Source organism: Hydra vulgaris, chromosome 06, assembly GCF_038396675.1.
Source record: "Hydra vulgaris chromosome 06, alternate assembly HydraT2T_AEP".
NCBI lineage: Eukaryota > Metazoa > Cnidaria > Hydrozoa > Anthoathecata > Hydridae > Hydra > Hydra vulgaris.
The window spans coordinates 9,617,501-9,643,654 of NC_088925.1; the positions used below are offsets into that span (position 1 = coordinate 9,617,501).

Below are 26,154 nucleotides of genomic sequence, written 5' to 3' on the forward strand. Positions count from 1 at the left end.
AATAGACTGCCTTAACAGCGTTTATGCAACGCTTTTTAGGTAACGTTTTTTCAACGCTAAGTTGCGACGTTTATTCAACGCTTTTTATGTAACGCTTTTTCAACGTTTAGTTGCGACGCTTTTGTAACGTCATTTAGTAACGTTTTTTCAACGTTACGCAATAACGTTTAATCAACGTCTATTAAACAACGTTACATATCTTTGCAAAATCGATTACTTTGTCAACGTTTCCGCAACATCTTTTGCGACCGGTTTTCAACGTTGATTCAACGTTGTCATGTTTGCTGGGTAGGCATTTTTATTGACTTGTCTAAAGCCTTTGATACGATAGATCATAAAATTCTTTTTAAAAAATTTAAATATTATGGAATCTCTGGCAATGTTTTGAAGCTTTTAAAAAGTTATTTAAGTAATAGAAAGCAATTTGTTCACTATGACGTATCATCGAAATCAAACTTGTTAGATGTAACATGCGGAGTTGCTCAAGGGTCTGTCCTAGGACCTCTCCTATTTCTCATTTACATAAACGATCTTTATGAAGCATCTAATTTAATGACAATTATGTTTGCTGACGACACAAATTTTTTTCTATCTCATAGTAACATAATTACCTTATTTCAAAGTATGAACATAGAATTAATTAAAATTTCAGAATGGTTTAAATTAAATAAGCTTTCTCTTAACATTGAAAAAACAAAATGGTCTCTTTTTCATCCATACTACAAAAAACATCTTCTACCAAGTGAATTGCCTGCTCTTTTTATAGATGACATTCAAATTAAAAGAGTAACGGCTACAAATTTTTTAGGGGTTTTTATTGATGAAAATCTGACATGGAAAAAACACATTAAAAACTTATCCTCTAAAATTTCCAAAAGTATAGGAATACTATTTAAAATAAGAAGCATGCTAAATAAACATACTTTAATTCAGCTTTACCACTCTTTTATTCATTGCCATCTAAACTATGCTAATGCGGCTTGGGGTAGTGTAAGTAAAACTAAATTAGAACCACTTTATTGCCAACAGAAACATGTTGCACGACTTATTAATTTTAAACATCGATTTTATCATGCTAAGCCTCTTTTAAACGAAATGAATATTCTTAATATATATCAACTTAATATTTTTAATGTATTGTGTTTTATGTTTAAATGTAAGTCTCGCACATCTCCAATTTCTTTTCACAATTTATATTCTTTAAAAGTTAAAAATAAATACAATTTGCGTAATGAAAATTTTATTCTTCAACCAGTTTTCAAAACTAATTTTGGTAAATTTTGTATTTCATTTAGAGGAGCATTTTTATGGAACAAAATAGTGTTAAAAACTTTTTGATTTCTCTCATGAATGGAACTTTTTCTTATTTAAAAGAAAATTGAAAGAAATTCTTTTCTCAGTTGAAAACATTCTGATATATTTTTATGTTTGTTTTGTTTTTTATTAATACTCTTAGGAAATATTTTATCGTAATTTATATATACGAAATCTTTTATCTTAACTTATATATATATATATATATATATATATATATATATATATATATATATATATATATATATATATATATATATATATATATATATATATATATATATATATATATATATATATATATATATATATATACGTATATATGTATGTGTATTTGTGCGTATTATTTGTATGTGTATATATATATATTGATGTGTAAGTATATTTATTTACATGTTTGTATGTTTAAATATGTATAAATAATTATATTTGTATTTATGTGTGAATATTTGAATTATTAAAGGATTATTTATTATTTAAAATCTGTTTAGGCGGTTCTCGATGATAAGATCTTATGATCTTCTGCGAGTATCCGCGTTCTTGTTGTAACGTTAACAAAATTGTAATTCTTACTATAAAAAGTTAAATCAGAATTGATGAACACTGAAAAAATTTGAATGAGTTTTTAAAACTTTTTTCCGCTTTAAAGATATATATTCTCAGGCGCGTAGCTACCCTATAGCAAGTATAGGCACAGCCTAAGGGCCCATCGAAAAAGGGGCCCAAACGTCGACGTTACTCAAAATTCATAAATCGAAATTGAGATGTTGAAATTCGCAATAGAGCTGGTAAGTTTTTTTTTTAATTTGAATTTTTGTTATCTAAGTAACGTTTGTAATATTTTGCGCTAAAATATTTATAAATTATTGTAGTTCAATGAAAATCTTTAAAAAGTATACAGTCATGGACAAAAGTTTGCAACCACTGCGATTTTCGCATATTTTTGAATGTATTCTACTCTGAATTGCTTTTGGGCTACTTTAGTGCTACAATGTTGTACCAATTTGTGCTAATTGTCAATTAGAGTCTAAAATTAATGTTTACATGTTTATTTTCAGATATAAATGAAATATTTTGGAACATTTTATATTACGGAGACCTTATTTGAAGCAGTACTAGTTAAAATGGTACGCGGTAAAGAACTGACATCTGAAAAGCGAGCTCAGGTCGTTATTTTGTACAAAGAGAACATTTCTATAAGACAGATAGCCAAAAAGCTCGGTATTTCACATTCCACTGTTGTAGCTACTGTAAAGAGAAATCAAGAGCTGAAAAGTTTTAAATCGCGCTGGGCGCCCGAAGGTTACAAGCAACCGTATGGATAATGCTATAATAAAGGCAGCAAAAAAATCATCCAAGCGCCATTAGAGGCAAACCTTCCTGGATCACCATCCAAGAAACCAAACAGTCGGACAATACGCAGACGATTATTTGATGCAGGCTTGAAATCTTACCGACCAGCACGGAAGCCGAAGCTTTCACCAAAGAATATTCGCGATCGCATAGCGTTTTGTCAGAAGCACTGGCAGTGGACACCAGCCCAGTGGAAACAAGTGATGTTTTCAGATGAGACAACATTCACGCAATTTTACTCATTTTGTAGATATGCCAAACGCCCACCAAATCAGAGGCATAATCCAAAGTACGTTATACCAACAGTCAAACAGGCTCCAAAAGTTATGGTGTGGGGAGCAGTCTCTGGTAGCGGTCGTGCCGGCATTTGGATTATGCCTAAAAATACAACAATCAATGGTGCTGTTTACTTGAGTATACTGATAGATAGGCTGCCACCATTTGTATCAATACATGGCATCACTTATTTCCAGCATGATGGCGCACCTTGTCATGGTACCAAGGCTGTTAAGGACTGGCTGCGTTCTGAAAACATCCCGCTACTGGAACCTTGGCCAAGCAACAGTCTAGATCTCAATATTATTAAGAATGTTTGGACTGTAATGAAGCAAAAGATTGCTGCACATAGCCCGAGTTCTGAAGATGACCTCATCAACTGGATTAAACGCGTGTGACACAGGAGATTACGCCGGACTATTGCAAGAAACTGTGTGAATCGATGCCAGGACGTATTGAAAATATCCTCAAAAATAAAGGATGTCATTGTAAATACTAAAATATGAATAGACATGCTGTTTAACCTGTATAGTGTGAATAAACATTCGAAATATATGTACTAATTTATAATTTACAGTGGTCGCAAACTTTTGTCCATGACCGTAGATTTGTGTTTAATTAAGTCATCGTTTTTTATATTTGTGAACTTCTACGTTGTTTATTTAGTCATATTTATATTAATATGCATATATATTTTTTTCTTATTACCGAAGGTAAGCAAGCACTATTGCATTATTTCATTTTTAATATATTAATAGTGTGCAAGCCCGTTTTAAAAAACGGGTTTAATATATACAATATTTAGAGGTCTTTAAAATGGATCATTATGTCAACATATATCCATGTGTTAACGTCAAGAACATTGTTTGAGCTTAATTAATTTATTGGATTGCCTCAACAATACGTGTTTCTGACATTTATAAAATTTTTTTTTTTTTTTTTTTTGGGGTAAAAAATTAATTTAAAAAATAATAAAACTTTTATATATATTGATTTCACCAGTTTTTGGAATTTATAAGTGCAAGACTCTTCACTAGCTCATGTTAATACTTGTGCAGTATATGAACTATGGAAAATTAATCAGACAATTTATGAAACACAGAAGGAATAGTTACGTTATAAAGCATCCTTTTGGAAAATGGCATTAGAGCGTTTAATTCGTATAACGCTTATGCTCGCCAAAAATTCTTTAGCCTTTCGCGGCCATCGAGAAGGATTTACAGGAGATTATATCGGAAATTTTTTGTCGTAAGTAGAACTACTTGCTTATTATGATGATGTGATGAAACAAATTATCTCAATGCCTTCCGGATCCATAACGTATCTTAGTCCAGATATACAAAATGAATTAATAACAATTTTGGGAGTAAGATTATTGGAAGAACTAACTACGAAAATCAACACATCGTCATTTTATTCTTTAATGTTAGATACGACACAAAATGTCACAAAGAAAGATCAATTGAGAATTGTTATAAGACATGTATTCATAGATCGCAGTGAAAACGAAAAAGCGACACATTTTAATATTATTGAAACCTTAGGATTTTTTGAATTAACGGATCATTCAGCCAAAGGAATTACTGATGAGGTTCTGCGTATACTTAGTAGATTAAATATTCCAATTGAAAAGTGCTATGGTCAAGGTTATGATGGTGCCAGTGTTATGAGTGGATTTACAATGGACTACAGTCTAAAATTAAACAAATGCAACCAAATGCTGAATATGTCCACTGTAACAGTCACAACTTGAATTTAGTTGTTAATGATAGCGTATCTGGCTGCCATGATGTAATGTCATTTTATACCACACTTCAAAATATATATTCTTTCTTTGGAAACAGTATCAATTGGTGGGATCTGCTGTCACAGTTTTCTGGGGAATAGGAAAAAACTTTATAAAATCTTAACCCTACGCGTTGGTCAGGGAGAATACATTCTATAGCAGCTATTAAAGTTCGTTTCGTTGAAATTTTAAAAGCAGTTACAAAAAAAATACTGCAATCAAATAAGGTGGATGAAAGAAATGAAGCAGCCAATATTAAAAAACAAATCGAAAATTTTGAGTTTGTATTTGTTACTGTATTTTTATTTAAAATCATGACTGAAATCAATTATGTATCTAAAATTTTACAAAAAAAGATGCGGATTTAAGTACGGCAGTTTCTGCATTAGAAAGTTAAAATATAAAACTAAAAATATTTCGAGACTCATATGAAGAGTTTAAAATGGAAGCTAAAGTGCTAGCAAACTTGTGGAAAGTTGATCCGCGTTTTACGTGTAAACGACGAAGATTTGTTAAACGTCATTTTGATGAACTATCATCAGATTATCGTTTTAGTAATAGTGAAGAAATATTCAAGGTAAATATTTTTTATTATACACTTGACAAAATAATTGTCTAAATCGATAAACGTTTCACCGGAATGAGAACTATCAACCATTATTTTGAATATATTTACGATGTCGCAACAAAATATGGTAAAAGCTTGTGATACACTTTGCAGCAAATATCCAGAAGTATTTACATCCAACCAAGCTAATCAATTTGTCCAAATTACCACATAATTAAAATTAGATTTAAACCACACAATGACAATTAAACAACTAGCTGAAATAATGACAACCAAATATAGTGTATTGGAAAGTGATTTTTCCGAAATTTACATGACAGTTCTTTTATTTTTCACATTACCCGTAACGGTTGCAAGTGTGGAGAGAAGTTTTAATAAATTAAAAGTAATTAAAGATTAGAAAAGAAATGCAACCACTCAAAGCAGACTACATCATCTTGCATTACTAGCCATAGAGCATAAAACAGCATCAACAATGGATGTTAAAGAAGTTGTGAATATCTTTGCAAATGCAAAAGCTAGAAAAAAAGTTTTTTAATATTATGTACTTTATAAGTGTTTTTCATAATGTGCTCTTTTCTATAATAATAATAAACTACTGAATTTATATATATTTACTGAATTTATTTTTTTATAAAATAAATTTACCTTAAGGGGGCCCCTCAGGGGATCTTGCCTATGAGCCCGAAACTTTTAGCTACACTACTGTATATTCTATCATTTCTGTCGTTAAGAGCATAAATTTGAGTATGTTTAGAACGTTGAAGCATTTTATTAGATTTTTATTAAAAGTTTATTTTTTGTTTACCTTCAGCCTTTATGTTAACTAAAATAATATGTCATGAATGGATTTTTTTCTTCCTCTCAGGCAATGGTGGATTCAGCGATTTTTGGTGTTTGAGATAGCTAGCAACTAACCTTTAGTTAAACATTTATATGTTTGTACTTATTGCTAGCAAGGGCGCTTAGTAAAAAGATTGTGATGGTTAGAGCTTGGAAACAAAAAAGTCCTAAAATTAATGTCCTTGTACCCCAAACGAAAGAGCGACAAGTTTAAAAGTATTTTTTTACTATTTTAAGGGGGAAGCCCCCCCTAAACAGAAGAATTAAACATTTTAAACAAAATCAAGAACATAAAACATCAATATAATATGAATAAACAAAATCCTTGAAAAAAAATACAAAATGGTTTTTGGTTGCCATAGTAACCACTATGGTTGCCATAGTAACCACAACCAAAAAACACATAAAAATGGGCAAAAAATGCATTCACACCGGCCGTAAAAACTAAATAACCATGCAAGATCTCTTAAAAACCTTTTACCAAATGCTTCACAAAAGGTCAAAGGGTGTTTTAATAGCGGCATTTTCCTTTAACTAAAAATCTGAGTGATGTGTGCACATTTAAAGATGGCGAAAATATTTTTTATTAAAAATAATTAAAAAAAAATCTAAATCTCAATTTAAAAAACTGTTTGTATTAAAACATAGTTTATAATCATAGAAACAACTCCAGAAAATTTCATCAAAATTGGTTAAATGGTTCTTGAGATAGAACGGCCGGCGTGTGAGAAAAGACTATTTTGAGAAAACGCGAAAAGAAAAAAAAATTAGCACATAAAACTTTAAAACTTTAGGTAAAACACAACCTATAGTTAAAATATCTAATAAAAAAATACTAGAAACCTCCTGCTTCATACAACTTCCCTTCTTTTTCTTTATCATTTTTATTATGTTTTTTTCCACGAATAATTTTTCGTCGCAACTTGTTTTTAGCAATATTCCTGTATTTGGAACGCGACAGTCGTTTATAGTTTAAATTTTTACAACCTTTAAGAGTATATGCTCCTAGAATTATGTCCAAAGATTCATAGACTAAAATCGAGGCTTTTCGACCAATGTTAAAATTAGCCACTGCATCATAAACTCCGAATTCTAATTGGCTGAATGATACAAATTTCGTTTTAGGTAAACGCTCCCAGATAGTTCCATTAAAACTTTCGTTAGTATTTTGTGTCTTACCATGTAAGCACTTTTCCAAATAATCGTCAGCACTGAGTTCTGCAAAGATTGGTTTGATTTTATAAACAATGTTTATTGGTAAACCTGGTCCAGGTTTATAAGTATTTATACCATTGGCTTTATCTGAATTATATCTGCACCAACTATCAGCTCCAACTGGGCAATGCAGAAAATGTAGATTATTCTCCTTGTTGGAGGCAACATGATAAAGTGATGCCAGAGTACCAGCTTTCATAGATGCTAAATCCCCTACATTAGCTCTAATTGCAATACCAAAATAACTTTGCAACCGATCAATTGTGGCATCTGTTAATTTACCTCTACCACCAAGGTTTTTAGTTTGTTTTTTCAACTTTCTTAATCTTGTACCTATACGTTTTTGATAATGTCCAACACTCAAGTTTTTTTACTTCAAAATCAGGGTAGACATTCATAACATTTAAATAGCTCTTACTGTCCCCATCACCTAAATATTTTATGTAGCGAAGCTTGCGATCTGTAATAGAACATTCAAATATTTTTTTCATACCAACTGGTTCCATACCCCCAGCAGACCCTTTGTAATCATATGCGCACTTATGCACATTTCTCCACTCAGCAAAATATAAAGGTTCACTTTTCTTTTTTGGTTCCATTAAAATACAAGCTTTACAAACTCTACTCATTGGTTCTACGTCCAAAACTTTTCCACTATCAATAGATATTTCAGTCATTACACCATTATATGATGAAAAACCTCGTTGTTGCCATGTCCCATCACATGAAACACCAGTATCAACAATATCAGTATTGGAATCGTGTCTAATTTCTGCAGCAGCATCACACATAGTTTCTATTGCTACTTTTTTCACAACTTTAGAAATTGTTTTAGCAAGCTTGTCATAGTTATTTCTTGTCATTAGCGGAGGAATATTCATTAAAGAAGTGAATTTTTCAAGTCCTGCGTGACCATGTCCCAACGACCGCATGGTGTAAACAACTCGCTTATTTACGTCGTATCCCTGCTTACCACTTTTTTTTGAAGTACAAAAATTTCTACGAAATAAACAATTTGAACATTTTAAAACTAAAAAAGAGGCGAGTCCATGTCGATCTTTCAAGTTATCAGACAACACAAGTGAGTCTTCATTGAAGCACATTGGACAAATGAGTTCTTTAAAAATAACAGATAACACTTCTATATCTACAATTCTATATCCAGACAGTAGAGTATTACAAGAAGATTCGACTACATCAATTTGTCGTATTTTTGAATGTGATGGGATATTTACAATATTATCAGAAGCTTCATTTTTATTTTCATCACTCAGACAGTCAATCACAGTGTCATTATTAAATAAAATATTTACAATTTGAGTAGATTCTTTATTTACACTATCAATAACAACTTCTTCTTCATAAATTAATGATTTTTTAATTGGAAAAAAACTACACCTTTTCCTACCAAGTTTAGTTCGACTTTTTACTCTACAACTTTTTGGCATTCTTGTTAAATTAAATAACTTTAATCTGAGTCTGTTTTTGTCTCCTAATCTCGCTTACTTTTGTATAGCTGAACAAGAAGTATAATAGAATGTAGCATCCTAACTCAAGTTACGCATTTTAAAACAGTTTTTTTTTTTTTTTAGTTGAAATTACGACAGAAAAATTACACTTTTGATATATCGAAACATCAACTCACCATTAAAAAAACTAAAATTTCTGCACTTTAGAATAATTTTTATCAAAAACAAATTACATAAATGAAATCTATGGTAATTTTTATGTCTAAAAAAGGTCAAACAATTTTTTTGTTTTTTTTATGATTTTAGGGGGAGTTTCCCCCTTAAACTAAATTTTTATTTATTGATAAATTTTAAATTTGATAAAATATTCTCCTTGTGTTCAAAAATCATAACCATATAAAAATGTAACCCCCTTAAATTCACAGGCCACAAATTGTTTAAACTTAAGTTGATAGCTTTTTTGCTCCCAGGCTACATTTATCTCAACCTTTTGCAAAGCATCGTTGTCGGACATAAATAATGCAATAATTGTGTATCGCTATAGTGCTTGCCTTATAAACAAAAAATTCTGAGTTTAATCTTGACCACGCCCCTGGTACTGCCACGCTCAACTCGTTTCTCTGCGCAGCGGTCTAATATTCCTGCTTTGGAGTTAAAGAGTTGAGAGAGGGTTGTTGCCACAAAAAAGTAACCTCCTCAACTAGTGACTCTCTTGGCTTTAGGGAGGTGAATAACATAAATTAAAAAAGTAGTTGTTTAGAGTGTGCTCCATGACTGAAGCTAAGCTGTCTTAAACACCAAAAAACGCTGCATCAGCTCTGCTTTTTCTTGCAACTGAAGCTTTAGACGGTTTTGTACCGAACACCACAATATTTCTTTTACTTTTTTCTTTTATTTTTGCTTTGGCAACAACCGCATTTAAAAAATATAGCTGTTTTGGTAATCTTGTAGGTAACGTATTTCCACTAACGGCACTAGCCTAAGTTCTTATATGTAAATTTTAAATCAACTTCTATAAGATTTATTTATTGAGAAATATAGAACTGTTTTAAATTCAATATTTAAACTTTTTTTTTTAAATTTATTAAAAACATACTCTATTCAATAAATAATATTGTTTATAATTAGCTATTTATAATAGCTGTTTCTTTTTTGATTATCAGCTTATATCCTCATTTAGTATTTAGAGCGACACATTATACATTCATTTTATCTACTAGAAATCAAATCAACGTATTTATAACGTATATATATAAAATAATATATATATATATATATATATATATATATATATATATATATATATATATATATATGTATATATATATACATATATATATATATATATATATATATATATATATATATATATATATATATATATATATATATATATATATATATATATATACATATATATATATACATATATATATATATATATATATATATATATATATATATATATATATATATATATATATATATATATATATATATTATTAACTACAAACAAATATATATATATATTTGTTTGTAGTTAAAAAGAGTTCATAAACATCAGTATGGGATAAGAAAAAATTAGTGTCATCAGCGAGCATTATACTTTTCAATTTGGAAGCATTGTTTAAGTCGTTTACATAGATTAAAAATAGTAGTGGTCCGAGAATCTTGTGGAACACCACAGTTATGCTCAGGGGTTCACATTGCTGACCATCATTACTATACACAAGTTGTTTTCGATTTGTTAAATAGCTTTTAAACCATTTTAAAATTTTATTGTTTAAACCATAATGTTTAATTTTTTTGATTAAAATTCGGTGATCGACCGTATCAAAAGCTTTTGATAGGTCAATAAAAACACCTAGTGTATAGTGTATATTGAGATTTTTCAAAAGATTCAGAGATGTTATGTATAAATTGAATAATGGCATGTTCAGTTGAACTTCCTTTTCTGAAACCATACTGATTGTCATGAAATAAGTTGTTGTAATTAAAATAATTGTATACTCTGTTGAAGATAATTCTTTCTAGAATGTTAGAAAATATAGAAAGAACAGAGATAGGACGATAATTACTGATATTGGATCTGTCGCCTTCTTTATGAATAGGGGTAACCCTGGCAAGTTTTAAACGTTCAGGAAAAATACCTTGATGAATTGATGCTCTGAAAATTTTAAAAAGAACATTTTTTAATTGTTCGTAGCAATCTATAACAATATTCCCGTTTATTTCATCTGCACCAGGTGCTTTATTTTTTTTTTTAAGGATTTGAAAGCTTTTTCAAATTCATCAAATGATAGTTCGGCAGATGATTCTTCAGAGCAAATATCTTTGTCAATAGGTACCAAAAAATCATAAAATGAGGTTTGGGTATTTGGTATTTTTCTTGACAGAGGCGATCCAATTTCAGTGAAATATTTATTGAATTCATGAGCTATTATTTGTGGTTCATACAAGCTATTGTTATTGATTTTTAGCATTTGTGGCAAAGAGCTTGAGCATGTTTTTTGTTTTCCAGTAATTTCTTTTAATACTTTCCAAGTGCTTTTTGAGTCATTTTTAACTTTATTAATTAATTTTGAATAGTAAGTTTTTTTTACATTTTTTTGAAAAGATTTTTGTAATCTTTGTAAATTTTTTCACTAGCTGGTGTTTTTGTTTTCAGATATTTAATGTATAGCTTTTGTTTTTTTTTTGGATGATTTTTTGAATCCTTTGGTAATCCAGGGATTATTAAAGTGTTTTGTTTTTAATGTAACTGTAACAATTGGGAAATTAGATTCGTAAATAGAGGTGAATGTTTCAAAGAACTTTTCATAAAGGTTGTTTGCGTTTTCATTAGAATTTAAGTGTTTTGTAATAGAATATCACCGCACCTTAGAATATCACCGCACCAGTTGAAATAATGAAAACGAGGATGCGTTTTAAAGTAATAGAACTTAGTAGGGTACCGAGTGCGTCCGAATAATACAAGAACGTTCATAGTTTATAAAAATAACGCAACAAATACATAAATGAAATTCATTATTAATATGTTGGTATATACGAAGTCCGCAAGACATGGTACTATAATTTAATTTTTAATTCTAAAATTGAAGATTTTCTAGTAATATTTTACATATTTTCAACCAGATGTTATGCAATATTTTATATATCTATATGAGGGGATGTTACATTCTAAGCACTATTTAGTTTGTTGTTTTTTAACAAAATACAAGGGCGATGTGATATTCTACACATATAATAGTAGCATGCCAATATTTCTTAATTTTATTAAGGGGAGGTGATATTCTAACATTCTAAGCACTATCTAGTATGTTGTTTTTTAACAAAATACATGGGCGATGTGATATTCTAAAAATATAATAGTATGTTTCTTAATTTTATTAAGGGGAGGTGATATTCTAACATTCTAAGCACTATCTAGTATGTTGTTTTTAAACAAATTACAAGGGATGTGATATTCTAAGCATATAATACTGGTAGCATGCCATATATTTCTTAATTTTATTAAGGAGAGGTGATATTCTAACATTCTAAGCACTATCTAGTATGTTGTTTTTTAACAAAATACATGGGCGATGTGATATTCTAAAAATATAATAGTATGTTTCTTAATTTTATTAACTGGGATATGATATTCTATGATTCTAAGCAACAAATGCAGCTATCTAGTATGTTATTTTTTTTTACAAAGTACATGAAGGTTTGATATTCTAAGCATTTAATACTGATAGTATATAATATATTTTTTAATTTCATTAAGTTGATGTGCTGTTCATAGATTATAGGCTGCAAATACAACTATGATAATTAGAAAGAAAATACATTGAAAATGTTTGTTTTGTTGTTTTTGATTATATTAAAAAAAAGAGCTCAGTAATTTATCTATGTTCTACATAACTATTTTCTTTTTTTTCTTTTATGATGTTTGCATTGCTTATCTTAATCGCAAGGCCTAAATTATTTTTGATTTTCCTAAAATTGTTAGTTAATCTTCTTTTTTTCCTTGATTTTAGGTTCTTAATCTTCCTAGTTGTAGAATCACAATAAAAACTGTCAGTCTTGATCTGAAGAAACGGTCAATGCCAGGAAGAGCATCTGGTTGTAAAAAATTGCTCCAACACTTCTAACTTCGTTTAATTTAGAAATTGGTGTACAAGGTTTTTTAGTTTTTATTGAAATAATACAATTTTTTTTAAACATTATTGAAAACTTTTTGTTAATTTTTTCTTAGTTATACTAATGTATTGCATCTAATTGTATTTAGTTTTTTGGAAGCTGATAACAGGTAAAAGTCTACTTTGTCTTTATCAGGGTTGTCATATTATATAAACCAATATATTACAATAAAGCATTTTATATACAAAATTTTATAAAATTTTTTAATTCTTTTCTTTTGCTTGAAGAATTTTCAGCCATGTACCAAACCTATAGTGAAAGTGTAGTTGTAGTTATTTAAATCAATCAAATATTTTATCATATCAAATATATTAAACCTATGTTCATACTAAACCTATGTTCATTATAATATATCATTTCCTGTAGCAAATGTTTAAAAAAATCTAAACCAAAATTAAAAAATCTACAATAATAATATCAATAATAATTAGTTTTTTTCTTAAAACCAACCTAGTATTAAGAAATTGAAAAAACCTCCTTAAACACAACAAATTCAAAATCAAACTAAAAATTAATTTTTCTTTGTAGTACAAAGACTTCTTCTGTCTCAAGTTGAAAAATAGCTCCAACTTTTAGGAGTTCAAATATCTCTGTATAACTATTAGAAACAATTTTTAACAAAATAAATGAAAACGTACTTCTTCTACTGATGTTTTATGCTTTATATTTATATATTATACGTATTAAAGACCTCAAATGAAATCATAATAATAATAATAAAGCCTAGAGTTATGATTTAATAAAGGAATTGTAATAGTAAATATATGTGCATAAATAATATCTTCAAAATTTTATACTTATAAATCTTAACATACTTTTAAAGATGAATGTTTCCACAGCAAAACGATATGCTGTTTTTGGTTTCATAGGCTATGCACTCCATATGATACCATCTATTTGGAATGCAAATATCACATTTTATCTATAAAAAACATCTTTTTTTTATAATTCTTTCCCTAATTGAAACATAATAATAAAAAATTAGTGGAACAAAGATTTTATTACCCATTCATCTAACTTCTGCTTTTTTCTTGTTTTTGGACCTTTTATGTTTCCACAAATGCAACACACTGTATTATATGTATATATATACATATATATGTATATATATATATATATATATATATATATATATATATATATATATATGTATATATATAATATATCTTTTTTTCGTATTTAGCTGATATTTGTAAATACCTCCGGCTGCATGCGTATTAGGTCAGTTTGATTTGGTAACTCTTCGAGTGAAAGTAAATTCGCTGGTGCCAATACTTCAATGTGGTACTTGAAACCAAAGAAAAATAGAATAACATTTAGTCTGATATTGTATATATTAAAACGTTTTCGAATAAATACAGCCTTTTCATTTCAAGTTTTACCTTATTCCGACTATTTGCTAAAGGCTTAAGGTAAATATAAACAATTTCATCACTAAGACAGTCTTTCAAGGTATCTTGCAAGGAGTAGTCATAAACCTTGCAACCACCTAGGCTTGGGTATATACCCATAATGGCTTTTATAGGATTTACTTTACGAAGATAGTCGAGAATTCCGTAACCTATTTATGAAATACAATATATTAAATCTTATAAGGAAATTATAAAAAAGCTTACCACCTAACCAGTAATAAAAAAGTTAAAAAATTTACATAATATTTAAAAATACTTTCAATGAAACTTTTTGTTTTTCTAGGCTGGGCTCAACAACTAGGTTTTAAATTTTTCTATTTTTTTTTTATAGTTATAAAATTACCAACTTATACTTTTAATAATATTCGTATAACTTCCAAATTTATGTTTTTTTATCAAATATTGACAAAGAGTCAATGCGAAAGCCCTTAAATTACTTTAGGGCATCGTTGAATAAAATATACCTTCACTATCTTCAACTATGCAACTTTTTTTTGTAACAGCTCTATCTAGAGAATAAAACATCAATTTTTTTTTCGATTTACTAAAAGTTTATAATTCACTTTTTAATGTTTCTTATGTTTAACGTTTTTAATGTTTTATAATAGATATTTTAAGGTAAATGTATTGAAAGTATGAATTTTTAGTTAACTTACTTGTATGGAATGTTTTTATTGTATAGAGAACTTGGCTTTCCTGGTTGAACAAACAATTGACAATATAGTCTTCTAAAAAGATAAAAATCATTCGTGAAACGATTGTTACAAAAATATTTGCAGTTATTTGCAAAAGTGAAACTTCTGTCAAAAAAAAAAAAGGCAACTAACTTTTTACATTTTCCACCACAGAACTTTTTTCGGTTTCTAGTGCTTTTTTCGTTAAAGATTGCTCGATAGTTACAGTTGTAATTTCTTTTAAATTTCAAAAAAAAACAATTAAATTTAATAACTACAAAACAAATGTGTTTTTTTAAGTAACATGCCTACCTTTATCTAAATTGCATTCAACAAATTTCTTAAGATGACATCTTTTGTGAGTTCCTTTTGTAAGTTCCATAAGGTCCTTTAAACCGTGGCTTAAAAGCAGCTCCTTTATTTCTTCTTCCTCTTATGTTAAGTAGCAACTTTATCGCCAGCCTTAATAGATTCTTCTTCTATTTTAATATTCTTTAAAGCTCTTCTATCATAATATTTTTTTGCTTGATTTGAGCTTCTTCGATATTCTAAAATTGATATAGTATTAAAACTTATTAGTACTAGTAAAACTTATAGCTTTTCTACAAATAATGCTAACTACTGCAAATTAAATCGAAGAATTGAAGTGCCTTACCTTAGTAACCAAGTTAGTTAAGTTTTCGATATGAATCTTACTCTTCTCTACTTCTGCTTTTACTTCTTCTTCATCAACTCCAATAAAGCCTATCTCCTAAATTACAAACCTCTTTTGATTTTTATGATAACTATGAATTATTAACGATATCTTATAATTTTGGATATAAAACTTTGTAATACTATTCTTTAATTACTTCTTTCAGTTCACTATTACAAACAGGTGGGGGACCCCCAAACATTAACTTAAAAGGTGACACTTTTGTCGACGTTTGCCTTTCTATCCGTAGTGGGTACAAAACTATATCAATAAACTCATCCCAGTTTGTTTGGTTATCGTCAACTAACTTTCGGATTTTTCTAATAAGAGAAAATGTCAAATAAATATCAACAAAGTCATTGTTTAAAATAAATTTAAAATAATTTTAAGTAATCGCTTTATATAGGAAAAGGAGGCAAGTTAGGAAACCTTGCGCATCTTTTTAATCTTAGTTTAATTTTTTTTCTCGATAAGTTTGTTATGATGAGTGCAATACTAAGTGTTTATGTGCCGCATTAAAAAGTGGTTCCTCAACCCAGAACACATCTCTTTCACCAATAATAATCCTAATTTAAGATTCCTGAACTGCTTCCTTCTCCTCTACTTTAAACATTAGGAAAAATCAAAGCTGTATCCAAAAGTATCAAATCAAAAATTACTTTTTTATATTTTTATTAGTATTTTCATCCTGCCCATTTGTTTGTGGATGATAGACGGCAGTTTTTCTGCGTTCTATTCCCAAGATTTTATACATTTTGTCGTTTAACTAAAAATTACCGAAATTATTTTTTATAAACTAAGTGATTAAATTTTTTTTTTAATATATTCCTTTTTAAACATAAGTTTACAAATATAAATAGCTACCTCGTTACAAAATTCGGTTCCATTATCTGTAATTATTACGGAGGGAAACCCGAAGGTTGTCACTAAATTTATAACTGCTTTAGCGACCGTTATAGCGTCCTTGTTAGGTAAACAACAGGCCATTTGGAACAGGTTATTTGGCGTAGGAAACAGGCCATTTGGAAAACAAATCCATATAGCTCATAAAATATTTGTTCCCCATTTTTGTTTGAGCAAACGGTCCCGCAAAATCTATGCCAATTATTTCCCATACGCGTGTAGTCTAAAGAAAAACTGCTTTTTTTTTTAATTTACAGGAATTCTTCTTATTATAATGTCGTTATACATATTATTATAATTAAATAAATGTAATTTTTATAATTAAACAAAATTGTAAAAATAATTTTATATTAAATAAAATGCTACATCAAGTAGCATTATTTTTAAATACATTTTGATGTTAAGATTACTATTCAAGTTTACCTTTATTGAATGTAAAGGTTCGGATATTGAAAGTAGTTGACCAGATTTTTGACAACGGCTACAGTCTTTTACCTGTTAACAATAGTGTTTTGTTAAATATATTAATATATATATATATATATATATATATATATATATATATATATATATATATATATATATATATATATATAAAGAATCCACTTACCCATTTCTTAATATCTCCACTGATATTAGGCCAATAATATTTTTCCATAATTTTAGCAATGGTTTTTGTTTGACCACTATAGCCTCCTAAAGGACTGCCATGCTCCTCAACAAAAACTTTGGATACATTCAATACATTGTTGTATGAGACCATCTATTAAATGTATTCAAAGGCAAAAGTTCTAATATTTTTTATGGTATTATTTATTTATGTATTTCAGTTTAGATGTTGATGTTTCGTCATAAATTTTCAATCTAATTCATCTATGCTATTAAGAATGATAACAGGGAGGTGTAATTGCTCAATAAAAGAACTCCTAATACATTGATTTACAATATTAAATTCGTAATTAGAAATAACTAGTCCGTGGTATTTCAATTAAAATTAACTTACGTTGGCACTGACCTGTTTAGCAAGAAATATATTATTGTGGACGGCAAAAAAAAAGGTGAAACTGTTTGCTATATCAAGCAATTAATAACAATCCCTCAAAAAGTCAAAAACAAATGTTTAAACAAAATGGTTGTTTATTCAACAAAAAACTGCTATCAATATGATTCCTGCATTGAGCTTGTAGCTCAATAATAGCTGCAATTTATACTTCTTCTATGTTAAGAAAGCTACGAGTGTCCGGTACATCTCCCTTGAAAATAAACAAAAATAATCTTTTTGCGGCTACGTAACTTCGATGATAACAAAAGTAATGACAAACCACATTGGCATTGGCTTCACTGACCAAATTTAGCACCCACATTTCAAATTTTTACTTTTAGCGACCATGCCGTGGCGTAAGTATTCTACGCATTTAATATTTTAGTCATGACTAATTTCATTGTCTACAAAATAGTTACTTAACATATTGAGATAGGGTTTGACCTCAGATTATTTTTGCTTTTTAAGATAATGTTCTTGAACTCGAAAAAAATGTATTTTGTTCTTTTCTTACTTACAAATATAATACATATCTGTCCATTGAATGATAGCAACAGCAATTTCCCAAATACAACTTGTTTATTTTTTCAAGATAGATGGTGAACATCATAACCAGCGTTTTGAAGTAAGAAACTCCTTCTATTTTAAATATGAATTTAAACAAAAGAAACTACTTAGAGCAATACCAAATGCAAAAACAATGTAAAAAAAAATAGCCTACTATAAACAATTCAGGATTTAAAAAAAACATTCTTACTTAATGGACCGCATGTTTTTATCTCGCTAGATATGCTGTAGCTAAAGCATGCTTTTTATTTATTTTTACCAAGGTTAAAAGTTGCTATGTTGCACAGTTGCTATGAATGTTGCTCGGGGTAATAATTTTGGCTACTCAAAAATAAAAAATTCTCTATTTTTTTAGGGCGCTATTAAAATCGAATTTTTTGGCTCATAATCTTAGTCATGTTTAGATTATGAGCCAAAAAGTGATTTACAAAATTATTTTATGATACTGTTAAATAAGAATATACTTTAGTAAAAACAGGTTAAATAAAACGTTGTTAAGTGCTTAATTAATTATTTTTAAGTCTTCTTACATCGAGCGTCAAAAGCTTATTATAAAGTATCGTAAACTATAATTTCTTAACAACGAAATAAGTAGAGAGTAATCATTATAAATATGAAGCTCAATTTCATCTTCTCTTCTTCTTTGATTCGCATTTCCTAACTAATTACAAGCAATGTAAACATCATATTAAAAAAAACAAATACAAAGTAAAACATATAAAAATCCTTTAGCCGGTTGTTTATTTTAATATTATAAACAATTTTACAAACATTTTTGCATCCAAACTTTTCATTTAAATTACATAAATTAAAGGAAAAATTATATAATGGCAAAATTAGCTGCAAAATAATAAAGTTAATTTATATGAGGAAAAAAACAGCACAACGACCAGAAATTTTCTTCTATATTTTTAGATTTTAATTATTTGTTTAGGAAAGTTCAATCTAGTTTTCAACTCTACTTCAGTAAAATTTACTATTGATTGTACATTCAATTTCAAAATTAAAAATATTATTAAAGTAGGATTTTGTTTTCATCATCGTAATTAAACTTGAACAGCAACCTTGTTGAGTTTTTCAAGTTTCCAAATTTCTAACTCAAGATATAAAAACTTCTGTGTAAAACTGCTGCTCGGTACCAAGTCTAAAATGGAAAAAAAAAATTAATTAAACTACAGAATATAAAAAAAAAAATCGTTTAAATAATTATAATATAATATATATATATATATATATATATATATATATATATATATATATATATATATATATATATATACATATATGTATATATATATATATATATATATATATATATATATATATATATATATATATATATATATATATATATATAGTATATATATATATATATATATATATATATATATATATATATATATATATATATATATAAATAAATAAATAAGGGTTATTACAAATTTTAAATTTATTAGCCTGGGGTTTTAATCTACAAAACGATATTACTTGTACAGCTTTTAATTAATGGGTTCATAAAAGATGTAGTGGCATTCAAGTTCTCTTAATATTTAGTTTCGATTAATATAGATCCAAATAGCGATTGAAATAAAAAGTGGAGAATAAAATCTTAAAATATCAATAAGTCAAACTATTTGTTAATTGTACATTTTATGGATTTAATTAATCAAGGTCAATTTAAAATGGCATTTAAAACAGACAGACAAGTAAAAGCCAGAGGAATAATACAGATTCTTTTGTTAAAAACAAGAATCAGGTTTAAGAAAAAACTTGTAAGTAAGACAGCCAAACATGTTTATAAGGTTTTCTTTAACACCCTTTCTCTTTACAAAACTGTATGCGTTGGGGGTGTCTATAAACTGTACATAAATGTGTACTTTATAGACAACCTGACAGACTGACGGTTTTTATTGTGATTCGACAACTAGGAAAATTAAGAACCTAAAATCAAGGAAAAAAAAGAAGATTAATTAATAATTTTAGGAAAATCAAAATTACTTTAGGACGAGCGATTAATATAAGCAATGCAAACATCATAAAAGAAAAAAAACAGAAAATAGTTATGTAAAACATAGATAAATTACAAAATCATATAATATCACCTCCCCTAATAAAATTAAGTAACATACTATTATAATTTTAGAATATCACATCGCCCATGTATTTTGTTAAAAAACAACATACTAGATAGTGCTTAGAATGTTAGAATATCACCTCTCCTTAATAAAATTAAGAAATATATGGCATGCTACCAGTATTATATGCTTAGAATATAACATCCCTTATGTAATTTGTTTAAGAACAACATACTAGATAGTGCTTAGAATGTTAGAAAATCACCTCCCCTTAATTAAATTAAGAAACATACTATTATATTTTTATATAGTATTTTGTTTAAAAACAACATACTAGATAGAGCTTAGAATGTTAGAATATCACCTCCCCTTAATAAAATTAAGAAACATACTATTATATTTTTAAATTATCATATCGCCCATGTGTTTTGTTAAAAAACAACATACTAGATAGTGCTTAGAATGTTAGAATATCACCTCCCCTTAATAAAATTAAGAAACATACTATTATATTTTTAGAATATCACATCGCCCATGTATTTTGTTTAAAAACAACATACTAGATAGTGCTTAGAATGTTAGAATATCACCTCCCCTTAATAAAATTAAGAAACATACTATTATATTTTTAGAATATCACATCGCCCATGTATTTTGTTTAAAAACAACATACTAGATAGTGCTTAGAATGTTAGAATATCACCTCCCCTTAATAAAATTAAGAAATAATGGCATGCTACTATTATATGTGTAGAATATCACATTGCCCTTGTATTTTGTTAAAAAACAACAAACCAAATAGTGCTTAGAATGTAACATTCCCTCATATAGATATATAAAATATTGCATAACATCTGGTTTGAAAATATGTAAAGTATTACTAGAAAATCATCAATTTTAGAATTAAAAATTAAATTATAGTACCATGTCTTGCGGAGTTCGTATATACCAACATATTAATAATGAGTTTCATTTATGTATTTGTCGCGTTATTATTATCAACTATGAACGTTCTTGTATTATTCGGACGCACTCGGTACCCTACTAAGTTCTATTACTTCAAAACGCATCCTCGTTTTCATTATTTCAACTGGTGCGGTGATATTCTAAGGTGCGGTGATATTCTATTACAGTTTCCAATGTAATGATGAGAGCTGATTTTTGAAAGACTCAATATTTGATGGTTTAAAAAAACGTTTTTGTTATAACTTTATTTAATTTTTGTTGTGGTTGGTCAGTGTTTATGGTTAGAAAAATAGGAAAGTGGTCTGAAACATCTGTTCTAAAGATGCCCAATTTTATATCACTGTTGAACAAGTCTGTGGAAATAATATTATCCAGCAAGGTTGCTGAATTTTTTGTTACTCTAGTTGGACGATTTATTAAAGGAATTGCTCCAGATTCAAAAATTGCATCATAAAAATTTCTAACTTTGTTATCGTCATTGTAGTCAAAACAATTCATATTAAAATCACCAATTAGAAAGTTTTTTTTCTTTTCGTTGTTACCTTTCGCAATAACTTTTTGCTGTAAAAACATGCTCAAGTTCTAGCTCACGCCATCTGGCGGTCGATAACAACAGCTAATTAAAATGTTTTTTGTTCGTTCATTAATAATCTCAATTGTTAATATTTCTCCATCGCCGTCAGAAACGCAAAGATCATTTCTACAGCAATGTTTAATATTTTCATGAACGTAAATTAGAACTCCACCACCACACTTATTTATTTGCCTTTCAAGAGAAATCATTTCCAAATGAGAAAGATAAAAATTAGAATTTTTATTAGAGTCGTTTGAGGTAGCCCAAGTTTCAGTTAAGCAAATAATATTAAAAAAGTATTTAGTTTCCTCAAGTAAATTTTGGAACTTTTCAAAATTACAATTAATGCTTCTGATATTTACGTGTAGAATTCTAATTTGAACGTTGTTTTCCTTGTTAACATTCTTAAATACTTTAAATCCTTTTAATTCACTTGGATAATAGTAAGAACATACGATTTTTGTATCATAAAAATAATTAATATCTGGGTCGGAGTTTTCGTGTAATGGAAAAAATTTCGTTTCAAAAAAATTATTCAAACTTAGACGAAAATTGTTTCTTGTTTTCTACTGCGTATAACAAGTACGTACTTCATTATAATCGAATGCATCGTTTGTAATTTTTTATTAGCGTACTTCCACTTCTACTTATTAGCGTACTTCCACTATATATTAACTCTTACAACAATTTGTTACATGGTATCATTGATCTCATTAACAGATTTTTAACTTCTATAACACCTTTATATTCAATAAAATATTTTTAAGAAATTTTTAACAACATTTTATGAAAATAATAAAAAGAGTATACACGAACAATAAACGATTTAACTATTCGTGTCGAACTATAAACGTATTTAACTATTCGTGTCGAACTATAAACGTATTTAACTATTCGTGTCGAACTTTAAACGTATACTCAACTATTCGTGTATTCATGTAGTCTTTATCTTTATTTATTTGTTATTGTTAGTGCTATTCATGCGTAAAAACTTGCAACTGTGACAGCAACCTTTCATGATGTCAGATGCAAGTAACTTTAAGACATGACAAAAACTTTTAAAACTAAAAATAAAGATCGTTAATATTTATCTGATTAAAAAAATGAAATAAAGGTTATCTTTTTAAAAAGATTGAAACAAACTAGTTCTAGATGGTGGTGGTTTTGAATTTTATCACAATTCGGCAACGCTAATCAGTTATATTACGTTAGAACTGAGGTTTTATGTATGTTTCTTTACCAACACTTTTTACCAATCTGTACCAAACTTTAATAAGATATTCTAATGCTTCTTACAGATATACTAAATTGACAACTTTAATTAGTAAAAACTACAACGTCATCAATCCCTAAATAAACTCGCTTCACAATTGGCACACTTAAAAAACTCGATTTACAATTGCAGCAAAGATGATCCTTAAAAATGAGACTTCTGTTACGAATTAACTAACTTACGGATCATTTTATAAACCGTTATATCCGCATAAAAGATGCGCACAATTCTCCGTTAAACCGCAAATAGCTTAAGAACTAGCACCAAGTAATACTTCGTTGTTTAAAAATGTATTTAGAAAATTGCGCAATGCGATTAAAGCTGTTACAATTCTCGCTACAACAATTATTCTGAGCCATTTTCAAATAACTCGAAACGAAGCGCTAATATAACGAAGCGATAAGAATAATAACAAAATATGTTATAAAGATATCTCAAATCAACTAAGTTAAGTAATACTGATCGGGAGAAAATTTTTGAAGTAATATCCCAGTTAATATAAATTCATTTGATAAAATTCTATAGTTCAATTTTTCAAATTTCAATATTTCTTTATGATCTTCAATGCAAGAGACTATGTATGTGTTTTCCATATACTTCGTAGGAGCTTTATGAAGAAACTAAAAGCAGAAACACATTAGTAACAAAAGAAAAAAAGCCGTTAAAAAATTGAAACAGATAAAAAAATTCTTACCTTGCCACCAGAAAATTCAATCATTTCTAGAATTATTAAAAAAAAGAAGATAAAATTCTTCAAAACCTTTAATTTTGCTTTATTTTTACATTCGGTTGGTCAAGTTCGTAATAGCTTTTACCTTTTATAGCTTTTGGTTCCGGCTTCACATTCCTGGTTACGTAAACTTGCACATTTTCAAACAAATGAGTATGTGCTGCTGTTTCTAAAGATCTTTTAAAAAAAAATTAATGAAATTAAAAAATATAAAATAATCACAAAAGTAACAATAATTAACCTAAATTTTATTTTACTTTAGTCAGAGAAGTTTTAAAAATTAGAGGAAAAAAAGACGTTATCTAGCTCCGGTCACGTGACAAGATGAAAAATTTATAAATTTTTAATGTTGACTTTTGTTACAAAATTTTCTACTTTTGATATTTTTTGATATATATATATTTACTTTTGATATTTATAATTAACTTTAAAAAAAAGGATTGTATATATTTATAGTTTTTTTTTACAAATTAAAATAACTAGTTTTTGCTTTATTTGTTTCTAGTTTTTCCTTTATTATTTTCTATTCTTTAGTTTTACTTTCGTAAGTAGTTTTCATGAAAAAAAATGAAAGTAAATGATGGCGAGCGAAAATTTTCCTGAAGGCGACTTAAATTTGGAACAATGCTGTGTCTAAGGAAATGATCCTCCAAGAGGATTTTCTGAAATACCTACTTAGAGCATTATTAGAAAAAGTGGCTCAATCGATATTAAAACAATCAAAACAAAAATATTTAGAGATGCTCAACAAGTTGATTATGCTAAACGCGCTATTTTATTAACCACTAATGTGCATGCATTATCAATCAATATAGAAGTACTTGACCTTCTACTGAGTTCAAAAGTTCTTTATGAGCTGATCAAATTGAGACAGAAGACCATAATAAAAGAACTAACTTTCCTGTTAAGTTTTTGAACAACTTACCTGCTTCAGGTATGTCTCCTCATTTCTAAAACTAAAAATTTGTGTAGATGTTTCTTAAAAATGTAGATCTTAAACCAGGCTATGCAATAATATATTCAAATAAAAGTTATCACTTTCTTGTGATAACTTTCAATATTGCATAGCCTGCGTATGTTAGGTGAGTTCGGTACAGTATATGGTAGGTGAAAAATGTAACACAACTCTTTTTATACTTAGACTAAAATTAAAAAAAAATTAAACAAAAAGTATTAGATCTGATTTAAAAAAAAAAAGTTCATAATGGCAGTCTTTCAAGTTAAAAAATCGCTAAAATTAGGATAATTTTTTTTGATATAAAACTTTTCATTATTATTATATGTTTAAAACTTTCTTTTTTTAATGCTTTTTGCATTTCAGTTTTAAGTTAACCATTATTTTGTTTTGTTTTGCCTTTCGTTGAAATTTGGTTTGAATTTAGTAAACTTTCATGATTTAAACATTTATTTTATCGATCATTTGCCAACAGTTTAGGAAAAGAAATATAAAAATTGAAAAAAAAAAAAACTTAAAGTTTAACTTAATTAATGAAGAACAAATTTACTAGTAACATTATAGAACAGATTTTTACGAATAATTATTTTAACGGTTATATAATTACGGTTGTTATTTCTTTTTTATGTTACTTACATTGTATTTGTCATGTTTATGTTACTTATATTGTATTTGTTAACAATAATAATTTTTGCTATATAGTAAAGCTATTTCTATGAAATTGTATTTATAAATCAAGCGAGTTATTTTTATCAACATTTAAATTGTGATTTTTGAATAAAAGTTTTTTATGAACGTTGTGTATTTAATCACAGGAGCTATTTTTTTTTATTATTACCAACGTTTCACTGTAAAACGTTGAAAACAATACCTGCTGTTAGCAAAAGTTATTAAAAATATGTATATTTTTCAGCATCTCATTTTTTATTATCAATGATTTAATAAGTTCAATTTTTGTACCTGCTAATTGATTTTTTTACACAATCAGTTAAATTAGGGGTCATCCATATATTACGTACGCAAAAATTTCCAGATTTTGACCCCTCCCCTCCTCCCTGTTGTAACTCGTGCATTTTTATACCCCCTATCCCTCGTGCGTACGTACGCTTAGTGGTCTTACCAACCCCCCCCATATAAGTTTCATATCCTTGGTGGTCTGGGCCGCTTCCCCCAATTCCGTTTACGCACACGAATGTGATCACTTTTTTTTGCGTTGTTCAACCTTTATAACCTTAACAGGCCATAAACGTGAGCGGCATTCACTTTTTATTGGGCAAAAG

The 26,154-nt window shown here is 28.0% G+C and overlaps 2 protein-coding genes and 3 long non-coding RNA genes across 5 annotated transcripts in view; 2 read left to right on the forward strand and 3 right to left on the reverse strand.

The window, feature by feature from the left end:
• Positions 1-4,243: 4,243 nt before the first annotated feature.
• Positions 4,244-4,696, forward strand: LOC136081177 (uncharacterized). Its single transcript, XM_065798474.1, has one exon. It carries the CDS (start codon positions 4,244-4,246, stop codon positions 4,694-4,696), a length of 453 nt encoding a protein of 150 aa, XP_065654546.1.
• A 7,050-nt stretch (positions 4,697-11,746) lies between these two features.
• On the forward strand, positions 11,747-14,378 carry LOC136080939 (uncharacterized). Its single transcript, XR_010638745.1, has 4 exons — positions 11,747-11,890; positions 12,847-12,990; positions 13,098-13,118; positions 14,193-14,378. It is a non-coding gene; the product is annotated as an uncharacterized LOC136080939 (long non-coding RNA).
• Positions 13,154-14,071, reverse strand: LOC136080940 (uncharacterized). The gene is made up of 3 exons (XR_010638746.1): positions 14,015-14,071; positions 13,825-13,931; positions 13,154-13,258 (listed from the first exon to the last, which is right to left on the reverse strand). It is a non-coding gene; the product is annotated as an uncharacterized LOC136080940 (long non-coding RNA).
• Positions 14,379-16,007: 1,629 nt separating the features above from the next.
• Positions 16,008-16,764, reverse strand: LOC136080941 (uncharacterized). The gene is made up of 3 exons (XR_010638747.1): positions 16,654-16,764; positions 16,449-16,555; positions 16,008-16,109 (listed from the first exon to the last, which is right to left on the reverse strand). It is a non-coding gene; the product is annotated as an uncharacterized LOC136080941 (long non-coding RNA).
• A 6,844-nt stretch (positions 16,765-23,608) lies between these two features.
• LOC100211251 (uncharacterized) overlaps positions 23,609-26,154 on the reverse strand; it is an 88,071-nt gene continuing 85,525 nt past the window's right edge. The window contains exons 16-18 of the mRNA XM_065799167.1: positions 24,005-24,096; positions 23,884-23,909; positions 23,609-23,809 (exon numbers count right to left, since the gene is read on the reverse strand). Of these exons, the coding sequence (XP_065655239.1) occupies positions 23,633-23,809; positions 23,884-23,909; positions 24,005-24,096 (295 nt within the window). The 3' untranslated portion in view covers positions 23,609-23,632. The remainder of the gene's footprint in view (positions 23,810-23,883; positions 23,910-24,004; positions 24,097-26,154) is intronic.